The sequence below is a fragment of the Solea senegalensis genome, linkage group LG18 (assembly GCF_019176455.1).
Source record: "Solea senegalensis isolate Sse05_10M linkage group LG18, IFAPA_SoseM_1, whole genome shotgun sequence".
NCBI lineage: Eukaryota > Metazoa > Chordata > Actinopteri > Pleuronectiformes > Soleidae > Solea > Solea senegalensis.
In genome coordinates, this window is record NC_058041.1 from 11,041,126 (window position 1) to 11,057,071 (window position 15,946).

General features: G+C 40.0%; 3 protein-coding genes across 4 annotated transcripts; 2 read left to right on the plus strand and 1 right to left on the minus strand.

Moving 5' to 3' along the window:
• Positions 1 to 286: 286 nt before the first annotated feature.
• Positions 287 to 3,598, minus strand: LOC122758872 (BRCA2 and CDKN1A interacting protein). The gene is made up of 7 exons (XM_044013255.1): positions 3,388 to 3,598; positions 2,980 to 3,054; positions 2,042 to 2,122; positions 1,864 to 1,950; positions 1,592 to 1,779; positions 898 to 1,066; positions 287 to 754 (listed from the first exon to the last, which is right to left on the minus strand). Exons 1-7 carry the CDS (start codon positions 3,526 to 3,528, stop codon positions 584 to 586), a joined length of 912 nt encoding a protein of 303 aa, XP_043869190.1. The 5' UTR covers positions 3,529 to 3,598; the 3' UTR covers positions 287 to 583.
• Positions 3,599 to 3,881: 283 nt separating this feature from the next.
• uros (uroporphyrinogen III synthase) lies at positions 3,882 to 7,705 on the plus strand. Of its 2 annotated transcripts, none has more exons than XM_044013154.1 (10): positions 3,882 to 3,949; positions 5,314 to 5,403; positions 5,786 to 5,869; positions 5,972 to 6,068; positions 6,201 to 6,275; positions 6,640 to 6,714; positions 6,817 to 6,900; positions 7,033 to 7,118; positions 7,188 to 7,286; positions 7,370 to 7,705. In XM_044013154.1, the coding sequence occupies exons 2-10, from the start codon at positions 5,341 to 5,343 to the stop codon at positions 7,490 to 7,492; spliced, it is 786 nt and encodes a 261-aa protein (XP_043869089.1). In that variant the 5' UTR covers positions 3,882 to 3,949; positions 5,314 to 5,340; the 3' UTR covers positions 7,493 to 7,705. The 2 variants fall into 2 exon arrangements, with proteins under 2 accessions (XP_043869089.1, XP_043869088.1); XM_044013153.1 differs by lacking the exon at positions 3,882 to 3,949 and adding an exon at positions 3,974 to 4,048.
• A 48-nt stretch (positions 7,706 to 7,753) lies between these two features.
• Positions 7,754 to 12,476, plus strand: mmp21 (matrix metallopeptidase 21). The gene is made up of 7 exons (XM_044013152.1): positions 7,754 to 8,146; positions 8,248 to 9,145; positions 9,659 to 9,798; positions 9,871 to 10,012; positions 10,126 to 10,383; positions 10,858 to 11,030; positions 11,881 to 12,476. The coding sequence occupies exons 1-7, from the start codon at positions 7,994 to 7,996 to the stop codon at positions 12,184 to 12,186; spliced, it is 2,070 nt and encodes a 689-aa protein (XP_043869087.1). The 5' UTR covers positions 7,754 to 7,993; the 3' UTR covers positions 12,187 to 12,476.
• The last annotated feature ends 3,470 nt before the right edge of the window (positions 12,477 to 15,946 follow it).

The following is a 15,946-nucleotide window of genomic DNA, read 5'->3' on the forward strand; positions in this document are numbered from 1 at the left end:
GATATATTAATGCAAGCTGCTGGAGAAGTCTTTTGTCTCCTTTTTCACCTGCTTTTCCCCTTGGTAACTTTATATAAAGCTGACTTTTCCTTCAGATTTTAGTACATATTTCTCTTCAGGTTAATATTCAGGTATATTGTGGATGAGTATGCAATTATGGTGGTAATCAGTGTCATGGGAGCTGGCATTATTGGCACAACTGCACCACAGATGAATGTAGACATTTAAATGTACGGAAATGAAACCACATCAAAACAGGTGAAAATTAAGTGTCAATCAAGTGATGTCATATATCAAGAATGGTTATTTATTGTAGTAAAGTATCAGTAAATGACACACGTTCATCTACTGTACTAGACTAGACTCATTATATATTTCAGCTGTCATTAACATAAAGCTTACTGTAGACAAAGTTTGCTGTGATTTTCTTTTGCATAATTTCTTCAGAACTAAATCTATCATATGTGAGTAAAAAAAGAAACCATTAAAAATATTTCCTGTTGAGTCTTAAGAGCAGTGAACCATTTCCATGATCCTGAATGTTCTCAAGTGTGTTCATAGGTGTCTTGGTTTATTGTTAAGTTCACACCGTTAGGTATTCTTTGAGTTTGTCCATGATGGCAGGCATCCTGTCTGCGGGTATCAGCATCACAGTCCTGAAAGGCTTCATGGGGACGTCGTCAAACGACCACCGGCCACTCAAACATGAGTCTGCCTCCTCCTGAACTGAATAGTGGAACTTCATGATGGCTTGCTGTATGGAGAATTTAGATAATCGTTATTACTTACACATTTATTTCAGTCAAGAACTCACATTTGAAAATGGAATGTTTTTAGCATCTTAGAAATAACTAAAAGGGATAATGGAGAGTGATGAACAAATTCTTTAACATTTACCTCATAGAAGAATTCCTCCTCTGCATTAACAAAGATGTATTCCTCTTTGGGAGCACCTCCTCTCGCTGGGATACTCTTGGTTGCCTCTTTGCAGGTCTTGCTAATCATGAGACAATAGTGGCACCTCCCACTGGGTTTATTCGTCCTCTGAGCTTCAGCTATTTCTTCCCTGAAGGAAATTAAGTTTTTATTTACTTTCCTGAACACTAAAGGTTTCCAAAGTACACAAATTATCACCTCATAAATATTACACAGGAAAATAAAGATCATACAAACGACCCTGACAAGAAAATGTCCCAGTGAAACACTGATAAAAACAAATGTGGAAACACAATTATGTTTCTTTATTCTAAAACACCACCCCAGCACAAAGAATAGAAAATCAAGAATGCTTAGTATTGATAGCATCCCAATTTAAATGTAATTTAGAAGCAGTATTATTTCAGTACATACATGCAGTGTGAACATAAACACAGCACAGCTCAGACGCAAGCAGCAAAAGTGGAATTAAGTGCTCCAGTGGGAACAGATTCTCTTATAAATTATACAAAAGCATATACGTTGTATATATTTGATCCAATTTAAGTATAGGTATGGGGACGCATTGTATTTCCATTCCTATAAAAAGGTCATTCAGCTGGCTATATATGATGTGTGGTAGATTTAGCACCTACGTCAACAGAGCAGAACTTACTGGAGCTGTTTGTGCAGAGGGAGAGCGATCTGTGGCGGTACATTGATGAAGCGCTCACTCAGCAGGAAACCCACAGGCTTGCTGGTGTCTTCAAGGATCTGCTCCAGCTGCACCGTTGAGCTGTGGGTGGAGTTCTTCTCACACTGATCCAAGATCAGCTCCTTCACCTCCTCCACAAACTGTACACCCTGACAGCAACATAAAACACTTCAAATAAAATGGGCCACAGTGCTTGCTGTTCCTTATTCAGGAAGGTGCGTCTCTGTTGTTACCTTTCTCTCCGTTAGGTTGAGCATAGTGATGAACCCAAACACTTCATTCGGGTCGTCGTCATCACTGTCCTCTGGCACATCAGCTTGCTGGAGCAAAGTTAAAAAACGTGTTAGAGTTGAAATAGCTGAAGGGTCACCAGTTATATTTCAGATGAGCTCAGAAAACTGAGCAGCTCACCTTAACGACACTTCCGACATGATTCTGTTGGATGATGATGTCCGTCATCTCTGATGTATTTACATGGGCCTTCAGGAAGAGCTGCATCCAAACATTACAGAGGCAATGTCAGTGGGGTCATGCTTTGGCCCCACTTATTACAGATGATCAAGTAACCTTATACAGTCACCAAACATGTAATTAGGAAAACCTATGAGCTTTCATGCAATCTGAAAATCATGTGGCACAGATCAATACCCAAAAAACATTCAGTGACAGAAACTGGCTGAAAAGAGATCAAAGGAGGATGGCAAGACTGAGAGGAGACACATCTGAGAATAAACTACACAATGAGCTGCAAAAATAGGATAACTGTTTTCGTTTTTTTTAAATTACAGTCAGCTGAATTTGAGGCTGCAATGGGCACATGCTCATCAACTGCACAGTAGGAAAAATATGGTCTGATTCATCTGAATTTCTGATAAAGTCACTAAAACATCAATCCATCAAACTAGCCTTGTGTAAAAAAAAAAAAAAGTACATTGTTTATTTTATTTTTTTGTGTACTTTTATATTCCTGTTGTAGTATTGCTTATTCTATTTCTAGTTTTGCATTTCCCAGTCTACCTCTGGCCCATTTAGCTGCTGTAACAAGTGAATTTCCACAGAGTGAGATCAATAAAGTCTAATTTAAATGATTATTTTCAGTATGATTAGACACGGTGTCACAAATGAACTTAATCAAATGGACATCACAGAGACTTAATTGTAATTTCAGTGACCAAACCGAAGTCCAATAGAACGAATGAGAAGTGGTACATTAACACATTCATAACTAACATCTTTAAGAATCAAGTGCCTCAAACACAGCCAAACACTTAGGCTGCAATGGGAAGAAAAGAAGACACTGACACACACTTTGTATGATGTTCCTAAAAAAGTGCTCAGTCAGTACAAACCTGTTGCAGGAGTTTCTTGATGCCATTGAAGTCGCTGTCTGAAATTGTGTGGGCTTCAAAGTCCACCATGACTTCCTGCATAAAAAACACAACACAGAGAACCATTAACAACAGAACCCTGCAGCAATGCGTGTATTTGTTTGAATGGACTGTTCATTTACTTTCTCGAGAATATCTGGGAGTCTCGTTACACTCCGACGAAGCCATGTAGATTCATATAAATGATTACAATGCATACTTAACATTACACGCGTGTAACAACGTAACTTTTTGAACAAGTTATCCCATTGTATCTAATTACCACATTTCAAACCTGTCTGTCAGCAATTACTGCTCCAGTCGACAGCTGGGTAAGCTAGCTAAGCAGCTACCTAGCAAGGCCAACAAACGACTATCCAGTGCTTTTACCTCATTGATCTCTTCCTCTGATGCTTCGCTGTCCTCATCTCCGGAGTCGTCATCCTCCTCCACATTCTCATCCGAGCTGTTATCACTATCTTCGGGATTTTCACCCAAACCCACGGCTCTCTTTTTCGCAGACGAAGCCATGCTGCACAGATAACACGCGCGTCAACGGAGTGGGCGGGGCCGAGGTAAGAGTTCAGCTACCAAGGGCTAAGAAAATAATGTAGTGAAGCTGCCATTACGGCTCTAAATGCCGACGACTTCCTATTTGCCGCTGCTACCGTCAGATCCGGAATGTCGTCTTATGACCCAGTACTAAAATGGAACAAACCATTTACAAAGAGGGGTTGCGATTCTTCAAACTACAACAAACATACAATGATGGTGTTATAAATTTGTATTCGCATAATATATCATTTAAATATTTACAACAATAGTCTACCTATTTAAGTTTATTTTTACATAAACGTTATATTTTAAGAGGCTAGTCAAATCCCCACTGTGTGTGTACCCTTCCTACAGTGTCCGGAGTCGGATATCCGCTCAGCTGAGCGAGCAACTCAAGGTACACGAATTTTGTGTAATATTTTTGTCTATTTTTGTCATAAATTATCTATTATTTTACCACGCGAAATAGACACATTGTTTTCGCTCTACACGACGGGTATGTACAGTTAAAGGGCCGGTTTCTTTAGCTGATCTGTCTGTCATTCTTACCAATGTAAACAATAACACATTACATTTTCCACTACACACACCGTTTCAGGAAAGGCACGGATGTGAGGCTTTGTTGCTTATTATTTGTTCCTTATACAGTGCAGTAATTGTGACTCAACAGTTAATGACTCAAACAATGACACTCGTTTATCCGTGGTCAAACTATCTGACGCTGAATTTTAACGACCTCCTTACAAAGGCTTTTACAGTAAAAGATCCAATAGAGACTTATTTGTAAAGGACATTAACATCCGGTTTTCAAAATAAAAACAAAGAGTACCGTGTCTCCGAGTTCACATTTGAATTGGAACTATTATGGAAATCCTGACTGTTTTGTTTTAGAGACCTAATTAGTGGACTTTGAGCAACTATTAGACAATTCTCTGAAAGTTCTGAAGAAGAATGACATAGTTTGTGTTTGTAAATCTACTAGTGTACTGTGTATCAGACATTTTAAAAGTACAGTTTTAGAGATGTTTTTGAGTTAAAAGTCCCATATTGTCACTTTGTATCTCTCAATTTGAAATGTAATACTTTTTCCTAGGTTCTGACCAGGACTGGCTAGGTTGTGTTCAGGACATCTGTGACTACTACTAGCATAATATAAATGAGACATGAGAATTTTCAAGTTAAATATCCCATATTTACACCTTTTAAGCTAACCCATTTAAAGTATGGTATCAGTGAATATGTTGGTGTGAATATTGGACTTTTAACTTGAAATTTCTCAAAAACTGTACTGTAAAAATGTACAGTACTGTACACTAGTAGATATCAATGTGCAGAACACAACTTTTTGATTCTTATTCCAAACTTTTATAGAACTCTCTTTATGTAGTTGCTCAAAATATAGTATTTTATAGTATTTTATAATTTTTTCCATTCAAAAATGTGCAAAACGTGCACTTGGAGATACCATGTTCTTGAAAACCGGATGTCGACATGTCCTTACAAATCAGCTTGACGTTTTGGGTCGCAGGCCTTAAACCGTAAAAACGTTGTAAGGAGCATGTTAAAATTCAGTGTCAGATAGCTTGGCTGCAGTCAGTAATGTTATCAGCAGGATGCATATGACAGTTTTAGGGTGTATCTTAGCTAGTTGTGTCTTTCACACCCACTCTCATCAGTGTTTATGTATTTTAGAAGCTGAGTGTTTGACTGTAGCGTTCATACTCCACTCTTGTTTGTGGTGTTGTTTCCTTGCATATCCAGGTTGTCTATTCACCTGACATTATCAAGATGCATGTGCTGCTTCTTAAGGAGCCTAGAGATGGAGAGTCTGGACCTGATCCTTACATCAAGGTAGATGCAGATTTTGCTATGTTAACTTGTAACTCATGATATTTACATTACAGATATTGCAGTATCACATTATAAGCACCATATGAGACTTTCTGACGTGTCGAAGGGTTTGAGTAGGAAAAGCACATGTGTAAATAATCAAATAAGTGATGGTTAATTTCCATTTAGCTTCATAAAATGTGCATGATGGTTCACTGTCGCACTGTCCTGACTTCCTGAAGTGAACCAAGCCATTTGTTATGTTATCAATAACACCCGTGCTTTCCTGCTGAATCATGTTTAAGTGTCTGCAGTGGAAAAGACCAATATTATATAGCAGTAGTTCAGTTTTAATACTTTAATACTTTATATTTTGATTGTTATTTACATTTCTATTCACTAGGAGCTGGCGTCACATGGCCATAAAGCCACCCTTATTCCTGTGCTGTCCTTCAAGTTTGTTTCACTCAACACCTTATCAGATACGGTAAATTATATTGTTTAAATTGAAAAATGTAATTGTTTTTCTTTTTTTATATATCATTTTACATTTCATGGTCGTGACTGTATTTATTTTTGTTTTTTACAGCTTTTCCAACCAGAGAAATATGGAGGTCTTATATTTACCAGTCCAAGAGCAGTGGAAGCTGTAAAGATGTGTTTAGCGACGGAAGAAAGAAGAGCAGGTGAGATGATACAATACACTATATAACAGAAGTACTTGTGTAATCAGTTAAATTTACTGATACTGTTTTCTGTATGAACTGCTTGCTGAGACTTAACAATTAATTCTACTTTGATTCCTAATTTTGATTTAGAGTGGAACAGTTCTGTGAAAGACAAATGGAACACTAAGTCCATCTACGTGGTGGGGAAGGCAACAGCTGCATTGGGTAATTAATTCACATTTGGAAAAACACTTCTGTCCATTCTTAAATGTCCATCTTTTTTTGCACTGTGCTTCTTTTAAACCTATGTTAATTCTAAGAGTAGTGTTAGAGTGCTGCAGGCACCTGGTGCTCACAGGAACATGTCAAATGATGTTACTGCCCTCAGTCATTTGGAAATAGGTTGTCCACAAGTCACAGTTTGCTGCGACGCAGGTGCAGCACAATCCTGACATGTGTTTCACCTTTGTATGTGGTACACGTCAGCAGTTTGATCTCTTTGTTGTCACTTTTCCGAATAATTGTTTTGTGGGCTCTGCCTTATCGCCATTAGATATCTCATTAATACCTTTTTGTGTTTTATTCACAGTACAAAATCTAGGTCTGAACCCTGTGGGTGAGGACACAGGGACGGCAGACGTGCTCTCACGCGTGATAATTGAACGTACGCTATGATTTTTGTAATTTTAGATCAATTTTAATTGAAGGTTTGTGATGGATCAGATAACTAATATGACCCTTCACTTAATTCCCCTCATACACTCAGGAGAGGACACAAATATTCTGCCACTCTTTTTCCCCTGTGGCTCAATCAAAAGAGAGGTCTTGCCTACGGCTTTGAGGGAAAACGGTAAGATTTTTTCCTCCATTGTGTTCCACAATTAAAACTCAAGGTGGTTAAAGTCCCACAGGGTTCCACTAATTATAAAATAATAATTGCTATACCTTTTAACACAGCAGGGATTGGTTTCTTTGTTTCCAGGAGTGCCTCTAGAGACACTGACTGTCTATCAAACAGCGGAACATCCGGATGTTGAGAAAAATCTGAAGAACTATTTCACAGAGCAGGTAAAATTAAAAACATTTAAAATAATACTTTTTCATGTCAAAAATGCTCATTTGTCTGTGCTTTGACAGGGAACTCCTGCCAGCATAGCTTTCTTCAGCCCATCAGGAGTGAAATTTTGCCTAGAAGTGGTGCGGAGGTTGTCTGGTGAACAACTGGCTCAGATAAAGGTAAAGCCTCTTCATTGAAAGCAATCAGTAGATCTCCAAAACCTCTCTGAACGTGCCTTTAAATCTAATGTCTGTATTTCCAGTTTGGAGCCATAGGCCCCACCACGCGAGATGCAATGGCAGCAGAAGGCCTGTGTGTCAGCTGTACTGCGGAAAAGCCGACAGCTGAACACCTGGCAGCAGCGATAGCCAAAGCTCTTCAGTAACCAACCACCACAGATCGAATCCCATCCACTTTGTATATTATTTATCTATTTAATTATTTGTCTGCTTTACTTAACCTGCTTGTTCAACACTGAGAAATTATAAAAGCCAAAAACATGTAAATGAATGTATTTTCAGTATTATGCCATGTCAAGTTTGCACGGGGAATGTAGTGTATATTTGGGAAAATAAAGTTTGTTCATGGTGGTTATTCAGTTTTCTGTCACTGTCGTTATTCACATGAAAGCGAAAGGTCTCACTTCTTTCTTCAGGGCATTTAAAACCAATGGAGCGCGTATCACACACTCATACAATGCACTCAGGTGGATCAGTTGCAGACAGTAGAAGGCAGGTTTGCTCTTCACTCCAGGGTGAGAAAAGTGGGATACCACCAGTGAGTCGCACCTTCTGTGTAGGTGTGTCGGGAGATCCCTATAAAACACTGGCTCCTCACAAGCCGCCACATCACTTGTATTTATTCTCAGTAGCCATCCAACGCCACGATGCTGACATTTAACCAGCTGATCATTTTGCTTTTTTTGACCAGCATCAGCTCAGCTGGTGCAGAGAAACTTTACCACAATCGGGACCATTCTGATGTCCGAGCACTCAGTTCTCACGAGGCCGAGGTCATAACTGATGAGTACACAGCAGAGGTAATAGCTCACTGTCTTTTAAGCTTTCTTATACCTGATATTGTACTTCTTGCATAAAATGGCTGGATCTAAATGTAACTTAACCCATGTCTTGTATTTAGTTATTTCTCTCTAGATATGGTTTTATGAAGCCAGTGAACTGGGAGGAGGTTCAGTTTGAAGGCGCATACACAGACTTCAGTGATGATGATTTCCCGGATGACTTTCAAGCCATGATCCAGGAGGGAGCGTCCGTGTCTCATTCAAGGGATTCCCATCAAGAGGATGATCAAGATCTAGAGAGCAAAGCTTTTATTTCAGCACTTAAAGACTTCCAGAAGATGTCGGGCCTGCCCGTCACAGGCGTGTTTGATGAGGCAACAAAGCTGGCAATGAACAAACCAAGATGTGGCGTCCCTGACAAGGAGATGGACTTGGATTCCTCTGAATACAGCAGTGTCTTAGACACTGAAAGCAGTCCTTATGATCCTTTTAATGAGACTGACAGCAACAGTACAGCAAGTGACATAACCAGTGTCACTTCTTTTGGTGCAGGAAACTCCTCAGAAGACTACTCATTTAATTTTAACGACACAGAAAGTGTCCTCGCAGGCATTTTCAACGACACCAGCACAAACTACACAGACGAATTCAGCTTATTCAATGACACCCCCACGAACAGCTCGCACGACATCACCACAGACAGTCAAGTGGTAGCTACGAGTGCAAACGTGCATCAGAGCAAAGCAGTGCGACGCAGGAAACGTCACCTCGCAACTCTCGTGTTCAAGAGAAGACGCAAGAGAGACCTGAGCGAGACGGGTTACATGGCCTTTTCTAAGAAAGTGCTGAGGTGGAGGCTCATTGGCGAAGGCTACAGCAGCCAGCTGTCTGTCGACGAGCAGAGGTACATCTTCAGACTGGCCTTCAGGATGTGGAGCGAGGTGTCTCCGCTGGAGTTTGTGGAGGACACACGTTCCCCACTGGAGGATGTGGACATCAGGCTGGGCTTTGGTACAGGTACTTCTCAGCCATTACATATGAAACACTGGACGACATGTAGTGTGGAAGGGCACGTGCAGTTCTTTTAAAACTCACTTGCTCATGAACATACACTATTGAGAAATTATACTGCAAAAAGAAAATGGTTGGATAAAATAAATAAATAAATTCTTCAGTTGGCAACTTCTACATGAATTAGTTATAAGACAACTTGCCAACTTATTCTCTTGTGTATTAAAATTCAAAAAGTATTGTTTGTCCACTAAAAGCATCATGGTCCATCATGCTGACCTCTGTGAAAGATATGTTAAAAAACACACTGGACCTTTACAATGTATACTTTAGAGAGAAATACTGCCTCCGATATAATCACGTGATCAAATTATTACGATATGGTAACTGTGTGGAGCGTTTAAGTAGCTTGAATATTGAGAAGAAACACATTTTTAGCTGTCATATGCACGGTGATGGTTTTGCACAAATAAACAAGCGCACCCTTTTTGAAATTCTTTGTCACTGTGTCCCACACAGGAAGACATCTAGGGTGTAATCAGAAGTTTGATGGCACGGGTCAAGAATTTGCTCACGCGTGGTTCCTGGGTGACATACACTTTGACGACGATGAGCATTTCACTGCTCCCAGTGCTGCCAGTGGGATCAGTCTTCTCAAAGTAAGAACGCTACAGTAGAGCTGAAAGTTGAGGTGACGTTATTCTGACTATTCTATTTTTTCCATCTGTAAGGTGGCAGTTCATGAGATCGGTCACGTCTTAGGCCTCCCTCACATATACAGACCTGGATCTATAATGCAGCCCAGTTATCTGCCACACGGCTCTGGCTTTGAGATGGACTGGATGGACAGGAAGGCAATACAGCACCTCTATGGTACATGGCTACAACACCATCTAGTGGACACATTGACACGCACGTCCAGGGAAGGATTCCTCTTTAAAAACACACATACACTCACACAAAAATGTTGATTTTCTTGACTCCAGGGGGCTGTAAAGGCCGTTTCAACACTGTGTTTGACTGGATCAGAAAGGAGAAGACACCGTACGGGGAGGTGGCCATCCGCTTCAACACGTATTTCATGAGAGACGGATGGTACTGGCTCTATGAGAACAGAAACAACCGGACACGTTATGGTGACCCGGTCACACTACAGATCGGTTGGCGTGGGATTCCTGTGGATGGAGTGGATGCATATGTTCATATGTGGTCCAGAGCAAGAGATGCTGTTTATTTCTTTAAAGGTAACATGATACTTTACAGCATGTAGATATTAAATCGATGGAAAACAGAGGTGTCAAACTGGCGGCTCGCAGGCCACATGTGGCACCAAATTGATTACATGCGGCCCATCACTTAATATCATGTTACAATAGCCCTTTTCCACCAACATATCCAGAAACTTTTATTACCAGGAACTTATTTATCTGTGTCGTTTGCGTTTGGAGTTCTAATTACAGTTGTCCATGTTATAATTGTCTTAACATGAACTCTAACTTTATTTTTGCATCACTACTGTAAGTATACATCATTCCACATTCTGTGTGATATCGTCGTAAATATCTTAATTGCGATATCATGATGGAATATTGTGTATTTCCTTCTCTAGAAAGACCCGCTCTTCACCAGACTCGACGCCTATTGGCCACCCAAGGTCATTTGGGTGTGACACCTCCTGATGTAAAGACATCTTGACAAAGTGTTTCTCTTTTGTGCAGGTACTCAGTTCTGGCGGTACGACACTGAGAATGACAAGGTTTTCAAACAGGACTCAGAAGGGCATCGCTATCCAAGGTTGATCTCTGAGGGTTTCCCAGGGGTTGCCAGTCCCATTGACACAGCCTTTTATGACAGGAGAGACTCCCACATCTACTTCTTCAAAAACACTCTTGTAAGAACACTTTCCTTATCTTCTCTTTGACAAATTGATAACTGAATGGCACAATGGGATTAACGTGGGGGGATTGTTAGATAGGTTAGACACAAGAACGGTGAAGTGACAGCGTGGGTCAAATCAAGGCTCAATGTCAAGTACGCTCCAGCTCTAAAAGAAATCCCCAGGAAATGACATTTTATGATTATTTTATCACTTGATTAATTGCACATTTGCCAGGGAACATTATTTAAAGCCCCCAGTGTGTAAGTTTTGGTGATTTTTGTTGATGAAATGACAAACACCATTTTACTGAGAAACACAAAGAAAGTCATGTTTGTCATTTGACAACAGTGTGAATCTTGTTTCTATTGGAAAGATACTCACTACAGTTTTGAGGCAGGTCCTGTCACATTACCTCACACTTAATGAATCTATTGGGCCATGTAAAAATACATTTCTCAAGTTGTTTTTAATCAAATTACCACAAACTGACACACAGAAAACCTGGGGCCTGTTATTACAGTTTCTACGGCACATAATGAAACAGTCATGTAACGTCAGCTCCGTGCTGTGACGCAGAGGCCGAAAAATTGCCTCTAATATTTTAATTCACTTCTGACTTAAGGGACATTTTGGCAAAGTCCTCCTCGTTTGATTTGTAATACAACAATTACATTTGTAGAGCAACTGGATGCACAATAACCAAAGCTGTGACGAGACCAAAGCCCAGGCGGATTTATTGTTTCTCCGCATTGTGAGGGAATGTATTCTTGCAAAGAAACACCTCTTCTGTGATTTGTTGTTTTCCTGATGTAATTTAATTGATTACAGTATGAGAGGGGAAAACAATTATCTGTTCAAACAGGTGTATGCATTCAACGTCGAAGCCAACAGCTTGGCAAGAGGTTTCCCCAGAAACATCAGAGACGTTTTCCCTCCCGTGGCAAGCGGAGACCATCCAGATGGCAACATCGATGCCGCCTACTTCTCCTACACCCACAATGCCATCTTTCTACTTAAGGGCACGCGTTTCTGGCAGGTGGTGGGCGGCCGCGATCGCTGGCGCCGGCCCTTTCTACCACGAAATGGCCTGCTGCCACACAAGGAGGTGGATGAGCACTGGTTCGACATCTGCAACGTTCATCCCACTGCACTCAAACTAACCCGCTGAGATCTAATAAACGCCATTGATGTGTTCCGATGAGCTCGAAAACAATCCCAAGGACCCTCCACTGATAATGAAATCCAGAACACATTTATTTCTAGTTTTTTAAACACACAGTTTTACATATCAATGTGTAATGTAGCCGAAAGCTGCTTTCTGTAAAGCTCGACGTGCTTCACTGTGAAGTGGAGAAATGATGTTGAAATGGAAACACTTACAAGGAAAAGTCAATGATTGTGCAGAAACTAATGAAATAATATTAAAGCTGTGAAGTGGCTCTTCATATATTATACACACTTACAGACTGGGCCTATATCGTTTGTGATTTAATCAAATGTTTTCATGAATTCAAATTCATTTGTGCGTACAAAAAAAAGGAAGCATCTTGTCATGATTTATGACGTTTATCATTCAATGTATTCCAGGCAATGATTTATGACTGAGAGTCATTCAGTTTCCTGTGCCGCGAGGAAGAATACAAACTTATTACCACAGCCACTCGTTGTGATGTGACAATGACAGAAGTGCAGATATAAAGGGTCTCTTGACAATCCTCGCTATCTGAATTCATATCTGCAGAGAACGTACGAGTCTCACTTTCCTTTAAATCACCCGCAGAAACGTATACATATCCATATATCTGACAGAAAATAATATACTCCTTCCTTACAGTGCAATAAGTTTTAGGCTTTTATGTGAGCGTAATCAATTAAAAAACGAAGTAAAACTTGGTCAGGAAGAACAGCTACTTGGTGACAAATAAATTGACACACGTTCAATCAAAGAAGAGACCTCAGAAAGAAATTTAGATTGAGGCAAAACTGATTGAAAAGGGAGACTCATCTCATGGCTTAATGCTGCTTCATTTTATAGTAATCATTTGAGCACAGTGCAGAGGAACAGACATTGATTGTGTAATCAATACGTTACTTGAATGCTCTCGTTAATGCAGCTCATGTGAGGAGACCTGGGCCCTGGTGGACCTCGGGTAACTAGCATTGTGCTGCAGGCACTCCATAGGCTATATTAATAAATTGAAGAAGAAATCAATTACAAGTAAAAGGGGTGAAAATGTAAGCGGTGCCACCGCGATGGATGTCACGAGGTGATGAGTTTCTTTCTCTGCGGAGGCAGCAACAGCATACAAATACAGTAAATGTCCTTAACCTTTCTCTGCTAAGAACGTTGTTGCGCTTGTTTTCTTGGCATTTCAAGGATCTGGTAAAAAGAATAAAAAATAAATAAATACTAAGTCGCAGTGAGCATCTGGATATATAAATTTCAGTTTGTATTTCAAGAGATTATGTGTGGTGGATCTACATCAGGACAAACAAGCTCGTGGCATTGGGCCTAGTTTTGAGTTAGACTGATTTTTGGCATTTTATAATGTTTGAAATGACTGATATTACTTAATGAATTGGACAACCCTTACTTATTTGTGTCAGTTTAAACCTAAGTCGTCTAAGCCACTAACACTTTATCATTTCATCCCAAATGTATTTAACAAAGTCTTTTAGGTGAGGTTTTCTGATGTTTCATCTATTCAATACTTTACACATTTGTATCAGAGGCAAAACAGCAAAGGAAGCTCTGCTTCCACTAAAATGTGATCAAATAAATGGTCAAACATCTACTGAATGTATGTATAAACAACTGGGCCTGAAATGAGCTTCCCCTGTTTCACACATCAGTTTGTATAAATGCAGAAGAGTGAGACAGATGATAACTTTTCACTTCCAGATACCTGTGACTAAATGTTTGTGCCTGTATACATCCAGTGTGATGTGCAAATAGTAAATTTAGTTGCAATTGCACTAAAATATCCTTCATTAAATGTAAAACAAAGGAGAAAAAACAAAGGAGGTCTTGTTGGGCACTATTGTTACTGGTCCGGCCCACTTGAGATGAAAATGACAAAAAAAAAAAAAAATGAGTTTGACACCCCTGTAATACGTAATCAATGTCCAATCCTAAAATGTCTTTTTGAATATAATGTATTTATTTACATACCGGGCACAGGTACGGTTCAGATCTACATCACTTTCTATTATGCAACGTTGGTAAATTAGGATACAAACTGTACACATACTGTACATGAACACACTGCCTGAGGATAATGAATGACCTACCGATATAACCTTTGAAACTCAGATAAAAACAGACAACCAGCAAAACACAACAACATATCGGCCCAAAAATTCAAACTCATACATCAGCACTTGGCAGCTTCATAATATCTAAAGACTGGCATCAACAATGGCTTTAGAAATATTCATATCAGTTGACCTCTAGCCTAGTAAGGGGGTTTCCAACTACAGTGTCCCTGCAGTCCCTTGTACATACAGTAAGTGATCATAAAATAGAAGGGGCTTTTCACAAAATCAACGCTGTGGAATGACAGAAATAATCTTAGGGCCTGCCTACACTGTTCCAACTCCCCTGTACAAGGATTTCTACGTGAAAAACAATAAACATATTGTAAATGAGAACGAATTCTCGTGTCTTTGACTGTGATACACCAAATATGGTTGTTGCTGAAGTTCATTACTCGGTGGTTGACATCCCAGCAAGAATTATTGATAGACTAATATGAAACGCAGTGCAGGGGATAATGCAGTACAGTGGAGGTTTGTGATCTATTTGTTTATCCCATTATGAAGCACCATACATCTCCTGCACCCTGGAGTTTTGCATACAGAGAATGTGAGTCCCCAGCTGCCACGCTGCACAGCTCAGTGATCTGTGCTTTTTTTTCCTCTCTCTCTCTCTTTTTTCTGCACTAACAGTGCTGCCTGCCACCGAAGCTCCCTTCCCGACACCGCGGGCTTCTTTGGATGTGACTGGGATAAATGAGATCAGTCATGCTGATGGAGCCTGAGCTGCAGCAGCCCCAGAGAAATACCAAAAAACCTGTGTCATGCCACAAGAATCCACATGGGAGGCACTTGAGAAACAGGAAAATGAGACAAATCTCCCGCAGCACGTATACGCATATGACAAAAAAAAACTCTGCCAAGAAGAGTCGATCACATTGCATTTAAATGAACCGTCAAGATTCAACCTCCCAGAGCTCCAGATATTCTTCCACTACAAGTTCAAGGATGAAAAATCACATCAGCATGTGTTTGTTTATACTACTACTGTGATAGTGCTAATGACATTATCGTTCCGTGAGTCACACTTTGTGGGAAGGATGGTGAATCATTTTAATCTATTAACTATTGGCTTTATCCACACTCGCACAGCACTGGAAAATAGATAATAATAAAAACAAATCTTTTGTAGTCAAGTTCAGTTTGTGCCTCTGAAGAAATGAAGCAAAGTGAAGTGGTAACCTCATCAGGAGAAGGAACAAAAAAAAGAAAAGAACAATCCCATTACTCCAGGAGTATTGATTAGTAACAGTGGAGAGGACTCAGGAGGATAGAAGAGCTTCCTGCATTCTATTTCCCCGTTATGTACCGTGGTATTTCCTAACCCTTCATTCAAAATGAAATACAGATCTATTTATTTTCCTTGTGTCTTCTCACCAAAGGGGGATTTAGCACATTTTATGCGACAAATCTGCAGCCTGACTTGGTTCCTCACCACTTTGACCTTGAGTCATGTCATGAATTGTCAACACAACAGCAATTACAGGACGAGGCCAGTTCCATGCGACCCAACCATGGCAACCTAACGCTCTCCCATAACATGTTGGCACCACTGTCTCACAATGAGCTGGACTTTAACCAAGTGTTGTTTTTTTTGGATTAAAAGGGAATCC